The sequence below is a fragment of the Hippocampus guttulatus genome, chromosome 3 (genome assembly GCF_054856545.1).
Source record: "Hippocampus guttulatus isolate MCC_2025c chromosome 3, RoL_Hgut_1.0, whole genome shotgun sequence".
Lineage (NCBI taxonomy): Eukaryota > Metazoa > Chordata > Actinopteri > Syngnathiformes > Syngnathidae > Hippocampus > Hippocampus guttulatus.
Window position 1 is genome coordinate 9022713 of NC_141263.1, and position 25520 is coordinate 9048232.

At 43.1% G+C, this 25520-nt stretch overlaps 2 protein-coding genes across 3 annotated transcripts; one reads left to right on the plus strand and one right to left on the minus strand.

Moving 5' to 3' along the window:
- Positions 1 to 274: 274 nt before the first annotated feature.
- Positions 275 to 6932, plus strand: LOC147207375 (cellular retinoic acid-binding protein 1). 2 transcript variants are annotated; one of them, XM_086106548.1, is made up of 4 exons: positions 275 to 667; positions 1964 to 2142; positions 2301 to 2414; positions 6663 to 6932. In XM_086106548.1, exons 1-4 carry the CDS (start codon positions 598 to 600, stop codon positions 6711 to 6713), a joined length of 414 nt encoding a protein of 137 aa, XP_085962674.1. In that variant the 5' UTR covers positions 275 to 597; the 3' UTR covers positions 6714 to 6932. The 2 variants fall into 2 exon arrangements, with proteins under 2 accessions (XP_085962674.1, XP_085962675.1); XM_086106549.1 differs by lacking the exon at positions 275 to 667 and adding an exon at positions 1705 to 1848.
- Positions 6933 to 7026: 94 nt separating this feature from the next.
- On the minus strand, positions 7027 to 25510 carry LOC147207376 (paired amphipathic helix protein Sin3a-like). Its single transcript, XM_086106545.1, has 22 exons — positions 25071 to 25510; positions 23904 to 24950; positions 21346 to 21556; positions 20391 to 20570; positions 19654 to 19760; positions 19214 to 19532; positions 18841 to 19092; positions 18609 to 18761; positions 18237 to 18392; positions 18033 to 18119; positions 17829 to 17947; positions 17417 to 17642; positions 17202 to 17318; positions 16292 to 16530; positions 16003 to 16186; positions 15332 to 15917; positions 15066 to 15235; positions 13353 to 13526; positions 13195 to 13281; positions 12938 to 13032; positions 10685 to 10892; positions 7027 to 10398 (listed from the first exon to the last, which is right to left on the minus strand). The coding sequence occupies exons 3-22, from the start codon at positions 21532 to 21534 to the stop codon at positions 10183 to 10185; spliced, it is 3864 nt and encodes a 1287-aa protein (XP_085962671.1). The 5' UTR covers positions 21535 to 21556; positions 23904 to 24950; positions 25071 to 25510; the 3' UTR covers positions 7027 to 10182.
- Between the last annotated feature and the right edge of the window lie 10 nt (positions 25511 to 25520).

Below are 25520 nucleotides of genomic sequence, written 5' to 3' on the forward strand. Positions count from 1 at the left end.
CTCGACGCTCCACTCCACACGTTATTTATCAAAGCCTGTCTGGAGGAGCACTTTGTCGAAAAAGATGGATGTGGAGGGAACATTTGTGACGTGGCCGCAGCCTGGAGGAGGAACCATGAAAGCTATTCTCAAGGGTGGGGGTGGGGGTTGGGGTGTGTGTCATGGTGTGTGTGTGTGTGTGTGTGTGTGCGTGCGTGCGTGCGTGCGTGCATCTGTGCAGGACAGGAGGATGGTCACATTAATGAAGATAGTGAGTTGATGGGAGTGTAGCGACGGGGTAGAAAATCTGACATCTCGTTTGTTTTGGTGAGTCATAAAAATGACCAGTACATTTGGATGAGTCGTTCTAACTGAAACCTTATTTTTGGGGAACAAAAAAAAAAAAAAAAGATACTTTAATGACACAATTAAGAGTGAAGTATGTGTGTGGGTGTGTGCATGTGTGATACAAGGGCAGTGGAGGGGGTTTGGCTCGCCGCCTGGGATCATTAAGCACACAAGAGGAGAGACAGAGGGAGGACGCTTTGGAGGGAAGAAGGAGCAGTCGAAACCAACACTGATAGACAAAGTCGGACACGCACGCACTAAAGAGGAGATATGCCAAATTTCGCAGGCACTTGGAAGATGAAAAGCAGCGAGAATTTTGACGAGTTACTCAAGGCGCTGGGTGAGAATGCTTTTTTTTCTTCTTTGGGGCTCTGAGTGGCCTCAGGTGGGAGCTTTGTTAGTTAGAAAGAGGGGTCTTTGCGGTCAAATGCAGATGAGGACACCTGGAATACTCTAATTAGACTGGCAGCAATCGACATTTCGCAATATTATGATGATTTTGCAGAGGGTTTGAATGTGTTGCAGGAAGCACAAGTATTTCAATTAAGCTCCTACAATACAACAACCTACTTGGCTGTTTTTAAAGGACTTGATGAGATGCATGAGTGCGGCGTGGAAAGCAATTTTCCAGGAGTTGTCAAATAGTTTGTGCATTAAGTAAGTCAGAGGGAAGGTTAAGAGTTTTACTGCTCATTTGCAGGACTGAATCTATCGTTATGGACAGGAGAGTCGAACTGGGACAAAGTGGGCCAACATTCCTCTCCGTTTTTTGAAAAAATGTTTTCCCTAACTGCATCCCATGTGTTCAACATTTTCCGAGTGCAGACTTTGTGCTACTTAACAGCATATTTTGTCTCCAAAATGAATTATCTTCAAATTTGGCACACTTCTTCTCTACAACTCAAGAGTCCGGTTTGTGACCATCTTCTTGTAAACAATACGTATACAAATAGTGAGGTGGTGGAAAATTGTGTCCATTTGCCTGACATGGGGTGAGTTCAGTTTCCTTTGTGTGAATGTGTGTATACAGTATATGGTTCTCTACATCTTTTTGTGCCCTGTGATTAACTGGCGATCGATCCAGTGTGTCGTCTGGATTTGCCATCTGGGATAGGCTCCAGTTCACCCGCAACCCCAAACAGTTAAAGTGGTACAGAAATTTGGATGGATGGATGTTGTGGAATAGTAATGCATCGCAATTCTAATTGAAAAATGAATGTCTTTTGTAACCAACTAACTAACTAGCTCTCTAACAACATGCGGTACAATACATAACAAAAGTGACTTTCCCAGCACTGCTTTGAGGAATTAGTGTGGTTATGATGCCATGGCACCCATCCATCCATTTTCAATACGGGGTTTTGGGGCCTATTCCAGCTCACTTCGGGTGAAAGGCAAACTGCAACCTGGACTGGTTGCCAGTCTGTCGCAGGCCACGTATAGAGACGGACAACCATTCGCACTCAGATTCACGCCGCCACGATGTGGGAACTAAACTCACGCTGTCTGCACCCAAGTCAGGTGAATGTACCAAGCATGCACCTCCCATGCCTCATTGGATTTATTAATATATTCACAGGAGGCTATTCGTAAGGTACTTTGGTACACTTGGCACAAAGTCCGTCTGTATTCTCAGGTGTGAACGCAATGTTGAGGAAGCTCGCCGTAACGGCTGCTTCCAAGCCTCACGTGGAGATCCAGCAGAATGGCGAGCAATTCTACATCAGGACTTACACCACGATCCGGACCACAGAGATCAACTTCCGCATTGGCGAGGAGTTCAATGAGGAGACGGTGGATGGAAGAAAGTGTAAGGTAATTTCGTGGACAGATCTATCACTCATCCTGTGAACAAGAAAGTAAACAAACCCTCATTGAAGAAAAGAAAAAAAAAACAGCTAGAAATGTTCTGCTGAACTGACAGTAACTCAAAACATGTTTACCTGAGCCATGATGCATACACACCTTTACAGAGTCTGGCCACTTGGGAGACGGAAAACAAAATGTACTGCAAACAGACTCTACTGAGCGGCAATGGGCCAAAAACCTTCTGGACCAGAGAGCTCAGAGGGGATGAACTCATTCTGGTTGGTACTCTGTTGACATTATTATTTTGATATTATTCTTTTCAAGACAGTCTTTTGTTCCGATGCACACGAACGAACTGTATCAGTCTTCCTTGACAAAGATGACAATGTTAAGTTCTGCCTGTATCAAAAAGGAATTCATTTTCGAATAACATTACAATGGAGCCTGTCCCGGTTGACTTTGGTCTAGTCACTGGCCAATTACAGGACACGTACACCTATGGACAACTTACTTTGAATGAACCTAACATGCATCATTTTGGAATGTGGGAGAAAGCCAAGTTATGGAAGAAAGGGGGAGCTCACGGAAATACCCCAAACCCAACGGAAAGCCAGAATCGCGATTGGAACTATAAATCTCAGAACTGCGAGGAAGACATGCTAACCAATTATCTACTGTGCCGTCTCATAAAAGGCCTACATAATCCAATTTGCATATCAATGAGGTTGTCACGGGTTGTTGTGGTAGTGGCGGCAAAAAGGTGGATCCAAATTCAGGGAAACGGTGAGGCAAGGCAGGAATGCTCTCATAATACCATATTTTCCACACTAAAAGGTGCACTGGATTATGAGGCGCACCTTCAAATGAATGGCCTATTTTGTCATTCATACATTGGGCGCACCGCATTATAAGACGCAATCTACAATACATCCGCTAGATGGAGCTACGCTGAAGGAAACATCAACAGAACGATCAGATGTTAGCATGTCGCGAGCAAGGAGCCATTTTGGGGTCGAAATATTACCGTAATGACCATACAAGGTGCATCGGATTTTAATGCGCACTGTGAGCTTTTAAGAAAATGGAAGGATTTTAGGTGTGCCTTTTAGTGCGGAAAATGCGGTAAGAAAGAGTATAAGGGGGTGGCACAGTGGACGACTGGTTTGCACGTCCACCTCACAGTGCAGAGGTGCAGGGTTAGATTCCGTCTCCGGCCTTCCTGTGTGGAGTTTGCATGGATTTTGTCGGAAAATTGACAGTCTTGTCGGAAAATCTGTTGCGGTTAAAGGGAGGGGGAAAAGTCATCATGTGCTTTCCCTGTCAACATAAGCCCCCCCCCCCCCCCCCCCCGGGTATGATGGACCAGATGGACTACAAAGTACAGAGGGGTGTGTTGACAAGCTGTCCTGTACTGACTGTGACTAACCATCAATCACTTAAATATTTGGGAGGGGATGTAATTTGGAACAATGGTATGTTTTCGGCAGGGCCGAATCTGTTTTGAATTCAAGATAAGGGTGTGGGTGTCCATGTGGAGTGTTGGGCTGTAAAACGATAGGCACTTGGGGATGGATCATTGGGAAAAAAAATGTTTTAAGTTAATAGTGCGAGTTCGACCAGGCAGGAGACGGATGAAAGAAGTACAACACCACTATAATGTATAATAACAATGACTTAAATACCACCAATAATAACGGTCATAATATTTTGGTGCAGATACTGTATCGGCGTACAGCAAGGGTGTCAAAATCCTGTGCTCAAGGGCCACTCTTGTGGATGTTTTAGATGTTTCCCTTTCTCCAACACACCTGATTCAATTGATCAGGATCGTTATCAGGCTTCTGCAGAGCTTGCAGAGGTAGAATAGTAGTAGCAGTTCCCTACCTTCGATGAAATCATGTAATTTGTAAGTAGTGCAAGTTACCCTGTTGTTATCCTTTCTTGTAAAATGTGAACAGACTTCAGAGCGTTCGACACCAAGTTTCTTGCTAGCCAGTTAAAAAAAATTTTTTTTTAAATAATATTCCTATGCAACGTGCACGGTGACATCATAGGTCCCGACTGGAATTGATGAGGGAATCGTTTGCAAAAACAGCAAACGATGCCAAGAAATTTAAAGTCTGGGATCTGGTTCTCAACAAGAACTGTTTTTCGATTCTCATCCTTATTGAGGAGTAAGGTGTACCAATACACGTTTTTTTTTTTTTAAATTTGGTGAAACTCTTCACATGAATGTTGAGAAGAGGCAGGGGGCTGCTAAGATCCCAACTGGCGGCTTCCTGTGGCCACACTACACCGTTTTGTTGTACTCAAATGAAATGGGAATTAATATTCACGGTTCTCTGGGTCATGTAAAACACAAAACAAAACAAAACTGAGATTTGCTATAATGCTGGTTAAAACCCTCCAACACTCTCATCCCCAGGTAGCACGGTAGTATGCCCGGTGGGGGCTGTGAGCAGCAAAAACTAGCTTTTGGCACCCCGGATTGGTTATCTGACAATCACGGGGCATATTATAGAGACGGACAACCGGCATCCTGAGCGATAATACATTTATGTGGTTTTACTGTGTCAACCGGCCCCCTGAAGGCAACTGGCCAGTGTTGAAAATCAGTTTGACACCCGTGGTGTCATGCCACAAAATCTGGATAGCAGCAGTTGGATAAAGCAAATACAAGACAAATGTGTGTAATAATATACACAATACCGACAGCTAGTCAAGCATCAGGTCAAATGAGACAATTTCCAGGATGGCAAGCTAAAAACAGAAAATAACTCCAAAGCATTTGCGAGCCATATTTTCATTGCTCGCTGTGCTTCCAGTTGGACAGCGGACATGGTGGATTACAGCCGTCCTCAGTCAGACTTTAATGACCACTTTGAGTTGACCCTTAAAATGATAAGTGGCAGTGTCGAAACAAAATATATTGTTATTGTTCCTGACAGGAAGCTCATTCCTCCGTTTTAGTTGAGGCCATTTGATTAGAATGTTGAGGTCTCGAATGGGCGGTCCGAGCGGAGAAAAAAGTCAGGTGAAAATGTGTGCTTTTGATAATCCTTCGCTCTCCTACGGCCTCGAATTGGCCTCATTGATCACGGTGTGGAGAAATGCAAATGAACCCTGGCGCTAGCTTCACTTAATGCCTCCCTGGGCGACTGGCCGGGTGCCAGATGGACTTGTGTCGGCTCCATTTGTCACCGACTCGGGCACCCGCTTGCACGCTTTGCACCGCAGCATTGCCTGAGATAATGATGTGTGGTGCTGCAGTCGGCCATAAAGATTTTCCTCTGGGACTTCCATAAATCGTAGCAAACTAAACACGGGCAACTCTACCGCAAGCCCTGGATTCTGACCAGTCACACTGCGACGTTTTCATGGAATCAAGAGTGGAAATTGGGGAAGCGCGGTGAAGGAAAGCACTTTTTTTGGGCTCAATGAGGTTTAAGTAGCCTTGAGCAAGATACTTACATTCCTTCCATGACAACAGCCACAATCATTATCTATCTTAGGCAACGGGTGATCAAACCTTTAGGATCCCCTGGGACCCCTTAAAGGGGAGAATCCTCCCATAATCCTTTTGCCAAATTCAACATGACTTCCACGTGTATCCATAAATAACCTATATACTAAAAGACATTTTCAAGAAAAAAAAAGTCAGTTCCCATTTTTCCAAAGATAAAGTTGGATTTTTGTAAAAAATGTGAGGTCATCTGATGAGCTGTGCACAGGAGATGCGCTCACAATTCGACAGTTTGAGAATGTGTGTGTATAAAAAAAAATAAAAAAAAAGATGCGCCACAATACCGCATGAAGACGGACAAATGCCCCGTAAAGAAAAGCCAAAAGTACTGCAACAAAGTATTAGTCAGAGGGTGTGCATATTTATCTTTGTCTATTTATGTTTGGCAACCACTGTCGTAGGCAAGACCATTGCCACCAAATTTCCAGCACTATATTTGCACATGCTTTGTATCTCTCATGAGCTGTTGCTTGTCCTTCTGCATCACGTCGATGCAAGTCAACCTTGCTTCAAATTGTCAAGACTAATTTCCAGAAATGTTTTCTGAAAGTCAAATCAAGTTTGAATCATGCTGTTGGTCCCACCTCACACCTTGGATTTACATTCATGAAGGCATCTATTGATTGAACATTTTGACAAAGATACCTTCTCCAAACTACATTTTTGACTGCTGATGTTGAAATGTGTTCCTTTCTTTGCTCAACAAAGCGTGAGTGAAATTCCGAAATGCAAACATTTTTGTGCAGCCGTTTCAAATTAAAAGTCTCTTAACACTTAAAACTACATCTCAGTTATTGAATATCCATCAATATCATTACTGCCATTTTATATCAGATACTTTTTGTCCAAACAGTGAAGGTGGTTCATTTAACATTGAGTGTTTTCAAACTTTGTAGATAAAAAAGTAAACAATGCATAATAACGCAAAGCAAAATATATACAGTAGATGAAACAAACCATACACTAAAGCTAATACTGTATATATTGTAATTGTCTATTTCAGACTTTTGGAGCCGACGATGTGGTGTGCACCAGGATCTACATGAGAGCGTAGGAGCAAACTGATTCTGCAAAACTCCCAAAATATACACCCCCCCCCCCGCCCCCAACCGCCTTGCCATGCCGTTTCATATATTCATAAAAACACAATGATATGAATGTATCTGCATAATCCCAATATCTATTTGCAGCACTGTGCTTCATAGCACGCCATATATTTGTTTTCTCTCGTAAATCCCGAAGTAATAAAATACAGCTTCCATTAAACGTCGAATTGGCAATATTTCATGTGCGGATACGCTGTTTTTCAAGTGAAAGTATAGGATGGAATAAACGCATGAGGAAAAAGGATGGGGGGAAAAAACGTATTTCTGTCTATAAAGGATAGTTTAATAGCAAACACCAGACTAACACATACATATACATGAAGAGAAGAGAACAGACACAGTAAAAGAAGATGAACAATGAATTTGTATACAATCAGCTCCTTGGAACCACGTGGCATATTCCATTCACAATGAACACAGTGAATACAAAAATAAAAACCAAACTCCAAGATTGTCTGTGTAGCTGGTTCAGTAATCATCACTTTAAAAAGGTAGCCAATTCCCCCCGCAATGTTGCAAATCTTTTCTTCGGTGTCAAACTTTGCTGCGTTTGCTAGTCTAGTAATCCCTCCTCTATGGAAAATGTATCGACTAATAGTTGAAAGAAGTAGTTCCCATCCACTATATAAAGAGAGACACATTTTTGTCGTCACTGTCTGACATGAAATCAGACTAAAATGTTCCTGTTCTAGGTAAATGGAGAGTCACAAAATGATTTCAATTCGCTAAATGCGAGAATAATGAGGGATGGATTTTTTTCCAATACTTTCTTCAAAGTGGAGAAGGGCACATACAGTAAGATTAGAATAAGGCGATGGAGGCTTCTGCTAGGTTCATTGACAACATTTGAGTTGATTAGATTGCACTTCGAATCCATCAATAAATAGCTGACATCGGGCCAAAACCTACTATGTTACAATTTGGAAACGTTTTTTGTTTTTTTTTGGCCCACAAATCTCTACTATTAGTTAATCCCCAGTTGTAGGTGTTATTTTTAGAAATCATAAAAAGCGATGCTTTTGCAATTACGAGGATTCCGCCGGACACCAACTACATTTGAAGACGCACATGAACACACTTGCTTTGTGTAACATCATGCGAAAGTTAAAGGAAATCTGACAAATTGTCGGGAAGAGAATTATGGACTGGTCTAGAAGTCTGAAGGTTGAATCTGTTAATGTGTTCAAACAATTACTGTATGCCGGAGTGAAACACCATGGGAATGTCCAGCCATCATACCGCTCAGAAAAGGAGATGGGTTCTGTAACCAAGAGATAAACGTGCTTTGGTCCAAAATGTCCAAATCAACCCAAATTCTAAAGCAAGAGACCGTGTGTAGATGCTGGCTCAAGCTAGTAAGAGGGTGTCAAGAAGAAGCCATTTCTCCAAAAGCAACATTAAAAAGGCAGATGAAAGACAATCAAATGCAAACAGGGACAAAGATCTTCAATTTTGGTGGTGTGACAAAACATAAAATGGAGCTGTTTGGCCATAAAGAGCATCGATAAGCGTGCAAGCCTGAGAACACCAGCCCAACGGAAACATGGAGGGTGGCAGCAGCATGTTGTGTTTTGCTGCAGGAGCGACTCGTGCACTTATAACGATGCGGAAATACTGAAGCACGATCTCAAGACATCAGCCGGGAAGTTGAAGCTCTGGTACAAATGCATCTTCCAAACGGACAATGACCCAAAGCACGCCGCCAAACTGATTACAAGGTATTTTAAAGGATAATAAAATCCATGAGCTGATCTCAATCCTACTGCGGATAAATGGACAGCGCTGAGAAGGCACATGCGAGCAAGCTGGCTGACCAAGTCGACTCAGTTACACCAGTTCTGTCAGGAGATAGGATACACGAAGCTTGTAGAAGGATATCCAAAATGTCTGAACCAAGTCACGCACAGTACAGTATGAAAATGTCTGACTTTGAAGTAATGAGAAAAAAAATCTCGAATAACTATCCTTCTCTCATTATTCTGGCATTCGGCAAATAGAAATAATTTGGGGAATGCTAATATTACCGGGAACAGGAAACGTTTCGTACGATTTCATGTCACACAGTGACATAAAAAAGCATTGGTGTCTTTTTCTATAGCGTACGTAAAGTTCTGGTTTATTCAGTACCGTATTTGCATGTGACACATGGAAGTTGGAGTCAATTCTACTGGTTCAAAGCCTCGGGGCATTATCAATAAAAACTTACTGCTCTCATATGATCCCGAGAGAGCTACAATTTTAAGATCAATATTTGCACTTTAGGATGAGCTTTGGAGGGGGTGGGGGCAGACAATGTTTTACAACCATTAACATTCACAGTGGGGTAGAAGTATTGCTGACTGGTTTAGCTGACCCAAATACTGTGCATGGCTGACATTCACGGAGAGAACTACTATATACACTTGTGAGAGGAGGCATCGACACTTAACATGGGGAAAATACACACATTCGTATGCATCGCATCTGTCACACAGATACGGGTCATTTGGACAAACGTAAATACAAAGAGCGAGCCGTTGTTGGTTCATTTCAGTCTTGACAACTGGACACTCGGAAAAAAAACCCAGACGGACACTGTGCACACAAGCACAAAATGCTGTTTGGCTACAGTCAGTCGTTTTAAAACCTTAAGTCATAGCGATGCCAAAGACGGTTTAAAGGTATAGACGGTTTAGTCTTGAAGGGCATATAAAATTAATGGTGTAAATAAAGGCTTGACCTTCACCAGACTGCCAACACACCAACAGGTCCCTCACCCAACCCCCCCCACCAATTGTAGTAATTACACACACACACACACACACACACACACACACACACACACACACACACACACACACACACACACACACACACACACAGAGCAAAGAACTTTACATTTTGCATTTAGCTGCATCGAGCTAAATATCGCCACTGTGTCGTACAGTGCACTACACATCAAGGATGACAACTAATGGACATCATTTACAAAAAGTGGTTGGCTCGTCATGATTGAATGAACTTAGCAGAGCTGTGGACTCCAGCGTGCACGAGTGCACCTTTACCAGCAAGGGAAACATTCACAAGCTGCCCACTTTTACAGCTGCAATCAACATTTTTGTCGTGACCCAAAGACGTAAGTAAGTAAGACGAGCTTCAGTTTTTCTTGTAGAGAGATGCCAAGCTACTGGAAATCCATTTACAAGAAGTTAGGAGGGATTTGCCCGTGGCAAAGAAAACTTCTCACACAGACTGACCTGAAAAACGTTTTTTAAAAAAAACTGATTTTCTATCATGGAAAAGTATGAAATTTACCTGCATTAAGTGACGAAAAGAGCGGCCCAAAGTTGGCAAAAGAATAGGCAGGGTGAAGAATGAAGTTTCATTCCATGTCCACAGACAGTCCTACCGTGTGGTCGCTGATACGATCATTGCCTACTATGTTCTGTACTTGACTCGGTACTTGTTAACAGTGAGATAATGCAGGACCTGTGGATTGCACGTGGTACTGCAGGGCAGCAAGCCTTCTTGTCCCTCTCCCATCAGCCACTTCCGGCAGTCGGCGGCCATGTCGCTTGTCACGTGCTCTGTGGCCCAGGTGTCCAACCGGGCCTGAAAACGTCTGTGCAGGCGTCTGTGGACCCGCTTGTGGGACTGGAGGATACACCCATTAAAAAAAAAAAAGAAAAAAGGATGGACTTTAGGTTCAACCGATTGCCAAATTGATACATTGACATAACTGTCACATAAACGTTTAGTTCCGACTCATTTTGTGTTCCAAGGCTGCAGCTGATGCGCGATCCAACTATCCGAATGAGGACAAGCAGGATAGAAAATGAATGGACGGATGAATTGCCAAGGTAACGTTTCTGCTTCAGGAGCAGAGCAACACGCAAGAAGAAACCGTGTGTGTGTGTGTGTGTGTGTGTGTGTAACTTGCCTGATGAGCTCGTCTAAGAGCAGTGTGCCTGTACATGAAGTCCTCTGACTTGCAGACATAGACCATCTTGTAGGAGTTGAGCTTGAACATGCACTCCATCTTCAGTTTGCTCTTGTCATCTTGCCCCTCATCCGAGGTGCCCGTAGTCATCCTCTCCTGTTGTAGCTGTTCCCATCCTCTCTGGCACTTCCTTATTCTTCTCAGGTTCCTGAAAGCCAAAACAGCGGTTGTCAGGAATCAGACTGGATCACTCCAAACAGTTCAAGTCCGAATTTTACACAAATCAAAAGTGTATCATGTTTACAGGTTAGGTTCAAAATGTATTTTTATTGCGTTCAGCATGTCACATGCTATTTCACAGCCTTATACACACTGAAAAGAGCTGTCTAGTCAAATTTGAGAAGACTGTCCCTTTCAAGAAGAATGTTTACACCCATGCATTGCAACTCACCGAGGAACAGAATTAGATAGGAGGTCAAATCATTCGGGATATGGGGGATCTATAAGAGCAGCAGAGGCAGCAGTCGTAATATTTCCGATACAGTGAAACTGACTGTAGCACAGTCACAGTGAAAATCCACACGCAAAAAAAAAAAAAAAAAAAAAATCATTTTAGTGTTCATTGAGCCCAATACTGTGCAAATAAGAAAGTAATCACCCCACCGGAATGAAAGTTTGAAATGTGTACTTACCACAGAGAGTATGGGTGAGCGAGGACTGAGTGCATGAGGCATATTTTTGCATTCAGGGCTCCACTTAAAAAGACAAGACACAGTCTTTCCAGGCCAATTTCAGGTAAAACTGTTAGAAACAAACACTACAGAATTGCTGCCTTGTTGGATACCGTTCCAAAATATGAGCGGAGAATACTTAAAATGTTCACATACTGTCACAACAATGTAGTGTTATGATTATGAGATGAGAACCAACCCAACAAAACTGGAAAAGAAACTGCATCTGTGCTGCCACTTGTTTTTTTTGTTTTTTTTGGTGAAGACGGGCAGTATTTTTATTTATTTTTTTTTACTCCTGTGCTGCTGACCTCTCATAGATTTAGTGGGGAGGCGGGGCGGGGGATAAGATGTAGGTGAGCCCAATGATAAATCATAAGCCAGAGAAAACAATTTGTGCAATGGGTTGAAAAAAAGAAGGACAAAGCACAAAGGTCTGGTTTTGGAAGGCCTTTTGAAATGTATATGGTTATGGACAGCCATCTCAAAAGACAAAAAACACTCAATGAGTGCCAGACTTTACAAGACAGGCTGCCACATGTGGAACGTGAAGACAAACCAGACACAGAAAAGCTTTCGTGCACAACTTGCCAAGAAAAAAATAGACCACCATATGCGTATACAATTTAGATGATCATTTTTATTGACAAACCCTATTCCTCTTTACAAGTGATGCAGAAAATGTGCTTGACCAGAGTTCGAGAAAAAAAAACTTGAGCACAAATCTCTCAAATGGTGGTAAAACCTCACGCACAACAACAAAAGGGAGTGCACGTTCCCAGTCCTTACAAACGGAACACTGGATTGTAACACAGGGATGTGTGAACATTTACATTTGTGAACAGAGATGAGGTCACGTGCACGACTCTTGCTTTGAATACACTTGCAAAGAGGGCATGATAAGTTCAAGCTATTGTTCACAAAATCCTGATACAAGAGTCTTCGTTGTTCAGTAGTCAAACGCAGGCCAAGTAAGTTGTAGAAAATTGAAATAACATGACATTAAGTCCGACCCATTTGTTTTACTCAAAATTTGCGTCTTCGCTATGTCGTGACGTCACACACCGAAATCAGCACTTCAATTCAACACATAATGACTCATCAAACCAAAAGTCTGCTAAAGTGGGAATTCCAAACCATGACGAAGCCAACCCCTTTTTAAAAAATATTTTAACTTATAAATAAAACCCCATTAAAAAAAGGAACTGAATGATTGAATACATAAATTCCCTTTTGTTAAAAGAATGACCATGTAAAGTGCAATCTTGGTGTGAGGCAGAGGTCTGAAACTGAACAGCCTTTCATTGTAAATGCGGCCTCATTATGGTGGTCACATCTTGCACTCTGTCTGACCACGTTGTCTGTCCGTGAGCACGCACCAAAACCGAAAGACAGACTTTATTTTTTTCGCCGACGTGCTACTGCTCTTGTTTGTGAGGAGGACTTTGGCACACCAACAGCGGAGGATCAGGACGGAAGTTGAAAGAGAGCAGACAAGAGGGAGACATGGCCGGGGCCTCACCTGGGCAGGAATACCGGTTTCTGGGCCAAATGCTCACGCAGCTCTGCAGAAGTTGAATCTGAGTTCAGGTATCTGCCCACATAGTCCGACCACCTCTGTTGAGTAAACAACAGAGGAGCATTAGTTAGAAATTAAGGTTCAAGGGCAATTTTCAAATCTAGGACTGCTAACCCAAGACTTTCTGACTCTCACTCTATTTACATACACTAAAATGAAAAGTCAGCATTAGGCCTTTGCTTGATTATTCGAGTACTTGCCTCTGCAGGCTCGTCAGAGTTCTCCTCTTCTGTGTCCAGCAGCTCCATGGCCACACAAACAGAGTCTTGATTCTTGATAAACATCAACTGGACAAAACAGAAAAAGGTGAGAGCACTGTGTGCATCCAAGAGGACGGACTGACTTGGGTTTACGGTACCTTGAAGCAGTTCTCTTCAGACATGAGCTGCTCTGATTTGCGCTGATAGGTGCCCTCTGCTGTGGCACGGGATGCTTGAGTGGGCAGGGAACCACCTGTGGCTTTATTGGCAACTTCGCTCAGGTACAAGTCCATCACCCGTGCGCATGCATCATCAGTGACGAGGTGTTGGAGCTGTAAAAGACATTCACTTTGCAATAAAAAGGAGCACTTGGGGAAACAATCAAGTGGAGGCAAAGTCTTCCTGGGTATAGCTCGATTTCTCTTAGCAGACCATGTTGTTCCTCAGACCGCAAACTAAATGAGACTGAATTAACAGCTTCTTTGTTGGCTGCACAACAGTCATGCAATCCATTTTGCCTCAACTGTTTCAGGATCAATGAAGCAATAATTTATTGTTTGTCGAAGAACAATGCCATGGTGAGTGTCAATTCGCGGTCCAACATTAAAGGGGTTAGGCATGTCAAAAATGTTCTTTACAATAATATGCGCACCCACTAGTCAAAACACAGCATTCTGATTAGGAATGTGTTTGTGGAATATAAATTAAAGCAAAATCCACCTGTTTTTGTCAATCCCAAGGAGTGGCCATTTTCCCTTCTGCTGCCACTTGCTGTCGACTGAAAATGACATCACAGCGCCTATGTGCTCAGGCAACGACCAATCACGGTTCACCCGTTTTCTGGGTTTGGTCGTGCGACATTCGCAAGCTGAGCCCTTAGCACTGATGTCATTTTCAGTTGACCACAAGTGGCAGCAAAATGGCTGCCCCCGAGATAGACAAAGAACGATTTTGCTGCTTAATTCATATTATAGCGTATAATAATATTAATCCGAACACCATGTTTAGATTAGTGGGGGCGCATAGCACCTATTAATGTAATGATATTTTTTATCCATCCATTTTCGGAACCGCTTAATCCTCACTAGGGTCGCGGGGGGTGCTGGAGCCTATCCAAGCCGTCTTCGGGCAGTAGGCGGGGGACACCCTGAACCGGCTGCCAGCCAATCGCAGGGCACACAGAGACGAACAACCATGCACGCTCACACCTAGGGACAATTTAGTGTGTTCAATCAGCCTGCCATGCATGTTTTTGGAACGTGGGAGGAAACCGGAGCACCCGGAGAAAACCCACGCAGGCACGGGGAGAACATGCAAACTCCACACAGGGAGTTCCACTCCGGCCTCCACACAGGGAGGCCGGAGCTGGAATTGAATTCACCTCTGCACTGTGAAGTCGACGTGGTAACCACTGGACTACCGGGCCGCCCTGATATTTTTTAACCTGACTTAATTTATTTCAGCCTTTTTGAGGTGGCCTTGTCTATTCTCAAAATACAGGATATTAAGTATTTGTGATTATTTCATTTAGAGTCTTCATCCTGTACAATTGCATTCATGGCTATGACTGTGTTCTACACTCAGTAAAATCAAGGCATCACAATTGCATAAATGAATGTTAATGCTTCAACGAATAAATTGCTTTTGTTTCTTGCATCAGAACATAATACTGTTTCAGGTGGTTTGTCTCGGTAATCAATGTATTTCGGTCCAAATCCGACAATGTACCCTGTAGCCCATTTTTGGAGGTCGAAAACCTACTGACCAAGTCGGGCCGCAGTTAATGTCAAACCCTCGAATTATTATTTCTTTGATATATTCATTGTAGAGCTACAGAAAATGGCAAATTAAAATCAATGGACTATGCTGACCTGCCGGACAATGCTCTGGATGAGTTTGTCCATGGTGAAGGCAATGTAAGCATGGATAGTAAACATTTCCCTCAAGGAATCCTCATACTGAGCTGGTTCCATGTTACCATCTAAAAGGCTCCGCACCATTTCCAGAAAGACAGAATAGTAATCCTCAACTTCAACGTCCACTGGAACAAGAAAAAGAAAGGTAAGCGGTGGAGATTAGACGATTCTTTCATAGTATCACTGTAAACTAGAGTGCAATTCGAGTACGATACACTTACTCGGCTCTCTCATCTTAAGCTGGAAGGCTGTATTTTGATTCTTTTCTTTTTGGAGGCCAAACATTTCCGTTTCCCATTCTCTCTCGCGTGCATCCTCCTCAATCTGCTTCTCAGCCTGACCATAGATTCGCAGTAAGCGAGAGCAGAGGATGTGATGAAGGCGCAAGAAGATGTACCAGTAGTTGTTCACAAAGAACAAATTATACGCCTCATCTGTGGAGCGCAACTTCTGAGCGGCCGTGTTGCTGAAAAGGAGCTTGGACTTTGATGGGCTGCTGCCCGGCAGGCCATTGTGTTTTTTGGCGCCATCTGGCTCTGCATCCATATCCTCCACATCCTCCTCTTCTTCGTCCTCCTCCACATCGGAGAGCTCACCTCGCCGGGCGAAAAGGAGATCGGGAATGAAGTGGTGTATGATCTGTTTGATCTTGTATTTGTCATCTTTCTGGATGCCCACTTGTCTCTTCACATGATAAATAATGAGGGCCGCCGCATCCTCGAGGATCTGACTGTCTTCGTAGGCCAGGTTTATGTGTGGGCCGCTAGGAGGGGCAATGGCAGGGTCCTCTGAGACACGCTCTTGCCGCTACAGCACACAGCCACAAGTTTATTGAGGATGACAGTGTCATGCAAGTATTTAGACTCATTTTGTGTGACAACCAATCTCTCACCTCATCATACAGCATTTCAATTTCAGTGAGAAGGGTCTTGGAGCGAAACACTTTGGTGTCATTCTGTTTGAAGTTGATGCCTTGGTGGTCGAGTGACTTCAGATAATACTTTTCATTCTGCTCACGCCAAATTTTGTTGAAGCCTCTCTGGGCTTCTCTCCACTCTTCCTCTTTGATCTTTAACCTGAATCCATGAATGAAAATGCAAAGTCTCAGTTCCCGCTCAAAACAAGTAAATACAGAAATTAATTAATTCATAAAAATTCTAAATATAATGCATGTTATTCACCTTTTTAGCACTATGGGGACACACACAGTTGGGTTTTTCTTGAGACCATCAATGATGTCGTGGGCGCGGTCCCCGTATATCCTCTGAATAGCTTTGCGGTGAATGACTTCTGAGGACCCCCCCAATGTGTTGTCCAGCTTGAAGCGCAGCTGCTCCTCTGCAGACATTCGCGAAAGCCTCTGTTGGACTGATTCGAGTGCTCGAATCGTGGCAAGATTGGTCTCCAACACAACATCAAGCTGGGGGGATGCAATGACAAGAAATTGATTAAAGACTACAAACGGTGAGAAAATGGGTTGGCATTCGAAATTGCGTCAAAGCCATAAATGAAAAGCTGAATGAAAATGAACATTTCACAAAAATAATTACCAAAACTAATCATTTTAAATTGTTACCGCATCAAAAGCCACAAACAGTACATGATGGTATACGTGTGTGTGTGTATCCAAATGCATCCATGATTGCTTGTCAGATTCATGTGATGATACGTCACACTCATATCAGAGGTTTTACTTGTCAGAACGCTAGAAAATGTCGGTTAATTGGTGTACATCTTTTTTTCTTGGGGCAGTGGGCCCCATATGGAGGTAATGCACTTTTAAAAAAATGATTCAACTATTTATTCCCAATTATTTTGTGGACTCCCAGGCTACAGCTCAGAGACTCCCAGATCTGTCTGGAAAACCCAGTTTAAGAACCTCTGGTGTGTGTTCTGTTAATTAAAACTGAAAAAGACATTACTCCTGGCTGCAGCACATCAAAGTACTGTCACACAGTCCCGCAATACAGTATGAAGACTTGTCTTGTGTTTTGGAATAAAGTAAAATGTGATCATGGATTGAAAGTTCCAGAGAAAACAAATGACTGGAAATAAGTTCATCCTGCACAGTGAGAAAAAAGGGCCTCTTACCTCAAAACGCTCATCTTCACATCTGTAAATGTGCTCTTCATACTGAGTCTTCTTGGAGCTTACAAAAGTCGAATCCTCAGACCATGATGGAAATGACACCCATGTGTCATTCAGAACCTGAAACAGGACATTCATTGACTGACTTTAACCTTGACTCGAGAACGATCAAAATCCAAAAGGAGCTGACAGGCAGAAACAAACACCTTTGGACTGACCTCTCTACATAGTGGCGTCCTTCCTGTGCATTTAGGCTGCTGGTAGCTCTTAGGGAGTGCCCTGTAGCTGGAGCCTAGCCTCTTGCAGGACGCATAGTCAATCTCCATGGCGATGCCCTCTGTTGCTCGCTCTTTCGGCAAACTCTCCGCATGGCTCAATTCCCCATGGCTGGACTCTCGGTAGCCCAGGAAGTTTTTAAACCATGTAAAAAGTTCTGGGAATTTTCTGTCAATTGTGATACAATTTGTGTGATTTACACCCGTATATTAATACAACTCCATATATTGTTTAAAAAGTTCACATCTAATGTAGGTGTACGGCATCATTCCATCCAAGTTAAGGGTGTTCAACAGGACTGACCATATCACTTACTGTTCATGAAATCAATCAGAAAGGTTAATGAGGACTCACCCCAGAAACGGGATGACTAACTGAACCAATTCAGCACGTGAAATCACTTCCTGGTTGAAGATGTGTAAACAACGCAGGAAGCTTTCGTATGCCTCTGAACTCCTGAGAGCTTTCTTGACCTGTTTTAGCAATGAGAGTCAAAAATACTTTCTTTATGCTCACGTGAAAAGAATATTTAATGAGGACAATTTTGCCAATATTCACCTTATCAAAGAACATGGTTTCAGTGCTGTTGCTCTGCTTTCCGAGTTCACTTAGGCCATGGTCCTTCCCAACTATTTTGGGTTTCTTCTGCAAAACATTAAATCAACAAAACCATTTTAAATTGCCATGTTATTTTAATTATGGTCTCGTTGACGAAACATACGCCATCTTACAAAGCAGGGGCAATATGAAGACCACATTTACCTTAACAAGTGGTGAAACTCCCACAGCTCCAGGCCTTTTGACAGTTAGCCCATTGTGGCTTAATTTCTGTTTATTGTTTGGTAGGGGTCGTTTGACTGTACCGCCATGGTCATTCCGCACAGACTCTGCCCTGTCAGGTGCAGTTTTCCCGAGCAGCTGAGCAGAGGAAGGAAATGACTCTTTCATGAAACAGAGGTCACGAACATTTCACAGGACACATCTTGCTTGGGGAACAAAGAAAGCCATTTTGCATGCATCGAGGGAACAAAAACCGACCTGAACCTGAGTCAAAAACAGCTACTGCTATAGCGACTCGCTATAAATTTCTAGACAATGTAGATTGCTAACATCAGGAGATGATGAACTCCTCACCATTGAGCTGTTTGCATCAGGCAGGAACTGTCCAAATTCTGATAGCAGGTCTTCCTGGTTCTTGAAGAGCCGTGCCACTTGAGTGTAGACTTCCTGCTCAGTTAGAGCTGGAGTGTAATTGCCTCCTGCCTCCTTGGCATTCCGTTGCTCTTTCTGCAGTAAACAGGCACATATTAATTAACTTGACAAAATACACAATAGTATTCCTACAAAGGTTTCAGTGGGTCCTGACCTGGTATGTATGCAGGATTTCCAGGAAGGCTTTGTAGATGTCTGGCTGACCCTGGAAGCGATTCTTAATCTTGTTCACGTAGTTTATGGCGTGGTTGAATTCCACTGGCTGATTGTTCTGTGGAGGCGGCCCACCAGACGGTGTGCTGCTAACTGGTGTGTGGGACTGAACTGAAGGTGAGCGCGGTGAGGAGTAAGTTGGGATGGATGGGTTTGGCTGGCTGGTGGGCGTGTGGGCTGGAGACTGCATGGCCTTTTGAAACAAAAACACATGCTGACGAGACAACTATGCACATTTGCGATGAGAAAAGTTAGTAAATGTTCTTGTCTAAAACATGAATTAAATTAAGAGGACAAACTGAACCTGCTCATACCTTGTTGACTTTATTTGCTGCAGGCTGGGTGGGGACAGGTGGGGTGACAGTAGTGGTGTGTGGGCTGGCCTGTGGCACCGTCTGGTGCTGATGCTGGTTTCCGGGCTGGCTGGGTGTTCCACTTACAGGGATATTTTGAACAGATATACCATGAGGCGTGATGTAATGAATCTGGCCTGGCGTCGTCACGTTGACCAGATCGTTGGTTTGAACCTCAATTTTATATCCGGGTGGCAAGAAAGTATTGAAGCCCATAATGAGATCTGGGTGGCCCTTGAAGAGTTGTGATACACGACTGATAACACCTGGAGTGTCTATGCTGCAATAGAAAAAAAAGTTGATTTTGTTGTTTATTCCGCAAGTTAAATGTAAAACATACAAAATAGAACTAGAACTATATTTATGCACTTTGAAACATTTTGTATTTTATTAGAGATTACCTCTGTGACTTGAATTCTTTCATAATATCCAGGAAATCATTATAAACTTGAGGCTGATTTCCAAACTGAAGCTTCACTTGATCGAGATACGACAAAGCATCTTCAACCTAAGGCACACATCATTGACAAATCAGTGTATCGTGTAGAACGGTGGTTCTTAACCTGGGTTCGGTGAATCTGTCTCAGGGGTTCGACGGAGCTTCTGCCGTGGAGGTTAAGACACACCCGACCCAACATGTCAATTAGTTATGACACGCCTGCTTGGTCATCAGTGGCTGCAGTTGATCACATTACAATCAGTGCCGCGCGAAATTTAGTTCGCTCAGTAGTCAACGTGTGACCGTCGTGATAGTACGTCGTGATTTTTTTTAGAATGATTTAATACATTCTAACTCTGTTGAGCCAAAAAAAACCCCAAACAAAACAAAACCCCAAAGTGGTCGGACGAATATGTACCACATGCATTCACATGTATACGGAATGTGACGGGACTCAGCATCCTATCTGCATGATTTGTCATGACAAGTTAAGCAACTCTAGTCTCGCACTGGCTAAACTGAAGGAACACTTCTTGAATTTTTATTTTTCAGTAATGAAGGGTTCGATGAACGTGCATATGAACTGGTTGGTTTCGGTACCTCCAATAAGGTTAAGAACCACTGGTGTAGAACATAACCAGCTGCATACACATTGATCGTTTTCAGATGCACTCCTTTTCCAGTTTAATCTTTTCTTACCTTCAGTCGCTGAAACTGTTGCTGTCCTTGTGCTGAAGTCATGGGCGCAGTTGGGTGCCCGTGACCTTGGACCACTGCAGGGGCCTGGGATTGGACTGCTATGCTGTGTGCATGGGTTCCAACATGTTGTGCAGAACTGTTAAGTCCATGTCCACTTGTGCTCTGAGGCATTGTCGGCACCTCATGAGAAAGACAGTTTAGTGCTCAGTCAGAAAGAACAGCTTGAAGACCGCTGGGACTCATGGGCACTGGGACTGATGGGGTGAAACGGTAAAAAGGTTCCTGGTTTGAATTTGTGTTGGCTTAGCTCTCCCTGGGCTTGTGTAAGTACTGGATTTGTCACAGAGTCCAAAACATACCTGTTAGCTTCATATTAGACTAGCTGTAGAACACTGGGTTGCTTTCTTTGAAACTATTCAATGGCAATTTGAAGTTTTTCTTGTAGTCTTGTTGATTATTTGGGAAAATAGTGGATCATAGTGCAATATTGTGTGGGAATTGTACTTTGCCTTGGATAAGGTGCTTGTTTATAACCCAAACTGGCAGTAATGATGATTAATATTTTTGTCTGGCAATATAGTTAAATGTTCTCTCAACACAGAATTGTCACAAACCAACTAAGAAATGATTCAAAGAAAGGACTGTTCATGGTCTCCACTAGCAGTACTATTAGTAGGTGAAGGAGCGACATGGAAAAACAAAGTCCATCAGCATAGGAACCCCTTTCCATAATCACACTCTTTAGAGTGTGCTTGCCAGGGATGAAAGAGTTTATGGGTTTACTTTGACAAGGGCAATTGCTCCATGCGATTAAAAAGCAACTGGTAGTGGCCCTCAAAATACAAGTGCTTACAATAACATTCTCCTTGATTGTCATTCAAATCAAAAGAACAGTGCGATGCCCACAAACAACATATGGAAAATGGTCCTAATGAAGCCTGTTGTAGCATCATACCTGGTAACCCTGCGGAAGAGAATACTGGATGCCAGATGACGGCTGCATTATGTCTGTGACTGCCTCTATCACAGTAGTTGTTGGGGCTAAAGCCCTGTGCTGGAAGCTTTCTGCAATGCCCTGGACTGGGGTGTGATGCGGTTGCTGGGGTGCAAATATTGGTTCCTGGTCCTCCACATGCCTCTTCATTGTTTAAACATACTCAAAGGGGCTACAGGAAAACAAAAAGCAAAGGAGATTTTTAAGGACATTTTTGTAAAAAACTAAACTCGCTTTGTGTAGACCACACAGAGTAATTAAATTTTAAAACAGCTGATTTGTACAGTATGAGTAAAACAAAACACAAGTGACCCTAATAATGAGAAGTTGAGAAGTAGAAGGAAGTGGGTGGAAATGCACCTGGCTAGAAATAATCTATACGCGCTCATCTGTCCTTTTAGTTAACTTGGGAATCCTCGAGTATGTGTTCCAACTGAAAATGATCCGCTGCATTAGCACATAACACAATACTAAGTCTTCATATCATAATACACAAATACGTTTTAAGTGTAATTCAGCTGTTTGTAACGGATTAATCATTTCCTGCTAATTATGAACAATTGTTGCAGCTGTTCTGAAAGCGCAATATAAGTCAGGATGTACTATATACTATTGTATATAATTGCAGGATAGATTCCGATTTGCACTTTGTGTAAGGGATTGAATTAATCAGTTGTCAATCATTGTTGGTCACAGTCATTTAAAAATGCAGAGCACCACACTGAGAGGTATTTGTGTATATTTTGCAGCCCTCGTGTCACAAAAGAGTCCAACCAAAATGTTGTCAACATAGCTTTGAATTGTATATTGTTTTGTAACCTTTATTGAGCCAAAACACATAATTTACATTATTATTATTTTTAAAACTCACAGCATAAAATTAAACTGAACTCTCAAGACTAGGGCTCAGTAGCGCGGTGCCCTTGGGCACCAGGTAGCCCCCAAGGACCTCATGAGTAGATCATTAACATGATCGGTGGCTTCACATAGATGAATACTGAAGCATCAACTATTAATAATAACATCATTAAAAGGTAATTCAATCACATTTCTCATTTCAGAAGTGTGTAATAAACTGGTAAACATTCACATCCAACAGTGTCCAACAAGTCGCTCTCAAATTCTTACAAAAAGGATGGTGACCCCTACTCAAAACTCTATGCTTTCAGCAGGAAAAATAAAATATTCATAAAAAAATGTCCATTCCTTTATAATCAGCAGCAGGAAAAAAAAGGTATGTTGTACAAAATACAGACGTTTCTCACAGTGAACTGTGCTGATCTCATATCCCAAACGAGGCATCAATGTCATCCACTGGTCGTTGTACATCAGTAAATTTGTTTTGAAGTTTCAAATTTACCCCCGATGAGCATTAAATACTCATCCACAAAAAAACGTAATTGACAAGTATACTGTACTTATTTGTTTATTTATTTAGATTAATTTCATATCCCGTGCCCTAATGCAACCAGAATAGGCTTTGGAAAAAGTGTCATTTGTTGACGCTCCCTGGGCGTGCAGGCAGACGTCACAGCCTTGGGTCGGGAGGGAGAAGACTCCAGGCGAACACAGTGCCGCCTAGTCGACTCGCGGCTCTGCACCAAATTGGGACGACACGCTAACGGAGCGCGCGGTGTTGACGAGCGGGGATCGTGCCTGATTCATATCAAGTAGCGAGTACCGTCGCCCAAATGCGAAACGAATACGCCGAAGAGTTCAATACGACGAAGGTGGCTGTCTAAAGACACAAAAAAGCTCCGATTTGCTGCCGTGTCGCTCTCTCTGTCTGGTTGGCTCGTTGTCGCTGTGTGTGAGGCCGTTCCACTTCCCCTCCCCCTCTCAGCTAAACGCCGACTTGAACTCATCCGTTGTCGTCGAGCTGACCGCTTTCGCTTGTGTGATGGCTGACGTTGGCATTCGCCTGAAATGAAGTTCTATGGCGAGCAAACGAGCCTTCGCCGCTCTGAAAGAGCTGGCGGTAACACTCGATAGGAAGGACAGATGTCGGTCTGTCTTTGGCAAGTTATCGCCTCCGTAAATGGGAAACTGGGAGCCGAATGTGTTGGCTAAATAACGTTACTTTTGCGCATGCTTCCACGTTACGAGTACAACATTACGTTTGGTCAGTAATTCACAGTTGTCCACAGTTCAACCGCTTTCACACTCATATAAACGCTTGTCTCACCCAACTTTGCAGCGCACGCTGTGAACTACATGGGGGCAAAACGGCGTTTTGCCAAGTCCACCTTTTGGTGTTAGCCTGACAGCGAAATCATGATCAGAAGAACAGTCTTGCCTCGTTAGCCTTACTTCCAAGTAACTTCCAAAGCCGATACCGCCTTTACAGAAACTTCGCATTTCAAACAACCGGAAGACACAAATGCATGAAAACATTGCCATCAAATAACCAAAGAGTACTCAAACTCTGCCTGTTTGACAAGGTTATGTAGCCGCTAGTGTGCTACGTTAGCACAACAACCACCCCCACCAGTACAAGCTAACTAGCTACTTTAGCTTACCTCGCTGGGCTGCCTCCAGCAACGACGCTGCCACACCAGTGAGAAAGATTCCCTCCAGTAACACTTAGCGGCGCATTAAGATGGCTGTGAAAAGACGTGCTCGTTTGACAGCTTGTCCACGATAATAGCTAGAAATGAAATAGTCGGCGCCGCTAACAACAGGGTATGTATGAAGCGGCGTTCGTTGAACATTAGGGGCGTGTCTGTCATGGAGGAAGTCTCCTCCCAGACTTTACTGTGATTGGTTACTTGAAAAGATGAAAACAAATAGACTGACGCGGAGCCTGTTTAACTGGGAACTTGGAGATTTCAACTCTCAACTGATTGTAGACCGCAGGCCTGTACTGAACTATAATGTGGCGTAGAATTAACAAATTCATTCAAAGATCTCAAAAAGCTAAATATGCTTGACTCAACTCACAGCATGAGCAAGCTCTACTCTGTGTTAAACAACAACAATAAACACATTTTTAGATGAGTAATGCTTTGACAATCATTCTTAATTAATCTTATGTTAGTTACTGTTTTTGGAGAAATGAAACCAGGGGCCCTTTGGTCACAAGTGAAATGCTTAGTTTCCCTATTATATTCAGATTCGGAAAACATAATTTTCTCCTGTGGGACATTTCATGGTACAGAGAACAGCATCATTATTTAAACAAAGTTTGGAGCATACTGCAAGTTAGGGTACATCTACAGGACGCATTTACATTATTTCGCTGAGTATTATAGAATTAATAAATAGTGCATAAGAGTTCTGTGGGGTACAAATATCTGAACCATCAAGGGGATTACAGCATGAGGGAGAAAGGAGGTTCTCCTCCTGTGGGTCCTACAGACGCGACACCATAGTCTGCAGCTGGATTTATATTGGCAAGAGCGTGTGGGAAGGGCTTTTTAGCATCCGGGCAGCCATACTGCGAACTTGCTGCTCATGAACAGTTGTCAGGGAGAAAGTGGGGAGTCCACTGATCCTGGAGCACACTTGGACTGGACCGTGCAGGCAGGTCCTCTCCTGCAGGTTGATGGAATGGTACTATCAGACCACTGAGAATGACATGACAGGTTCAATGAAGTGAGAACATATTTCAGTTGAATCTTGTTGCTGACAGAGGAGTTCAGTTTCCTCAGTTGGTGCATCCTCTGGTGGCATTTCCTCAGGATCACCTGTGCGCCAGAGGAGACTTCAGGGGGTCATCAAAGATGATCCTCAGGTATTTGTACTTTGTTGCAGTTTCAACCAGAGACATGTGGATAGTGGTCCATGTTCAATAGTGCTCGTCCTCAATCAGGTCAGGAGTGAGATGGAGCCAATCCCAGCTGACTTCGGGGAAGAGGTCCACTCTGATCTGGACGCTAGTAAATCTCGCAGAACACATATTGTGTCACAAACAAACATCCAGCGTAAAGATGGAGGTAAAGATAAACATCTAATTCAAAGTATCACTACAAGAGATATTTTCCAGTTTACACTTTGCTTGGTTAAAACGTATGTCGTGGTTTCTTTCTTATTTGTGGATAGATCAATAGATCGATGGATAGATAGAAAATGTGCCTAATCTTAATAAAATGGCTACTTCAAATTCCATATATTGTTTGAGCCAGTCCCCCAATAAG

Coding starts and splice junctions, on each gene's coding strand:
- LOC147207375 (XM_086106548.1), top strand. CDS start 598: ATGCCAAATTTCGCAGGCACTTGGAAGATGAAAAGCAGCGAGAATTTT. Junction 668..1,963: donor CGAGTTACTCAAGGCGCTGG/GTGAGAATGCTT, acceptor CTGTATTCTCAG/GTGTGAACGCAATGTTGAGG. Junction 2,415..6,662: donor GAGGGGATGAACTCATTCTG/GTTGGTACTCTG, acceptor TGTCTATTTCAG/ACTTTTGGAGCCGACGATGT.
- LOC147207376 (XM_086106545.1), bottom strand. CDS start 21,534: ATGAAGAGGCATGTGGAGGACCAGGAACCAATATTTGCACCCCAGCAA. Junction 18,762..18,840: donor AAATCCTGCATACATACCAG/GTCAGGACCCAC, acceptor TGTTTACTGCAG/AAAGAGCAACGGAATGCCAA. Junction 17,643..17,828: donor TTAGTCATCCCGTTTCTGGG/GTGAGTCCTCAT, acceptor CACAATTGACAG/AAAATTCCCAGAACTTTTTA.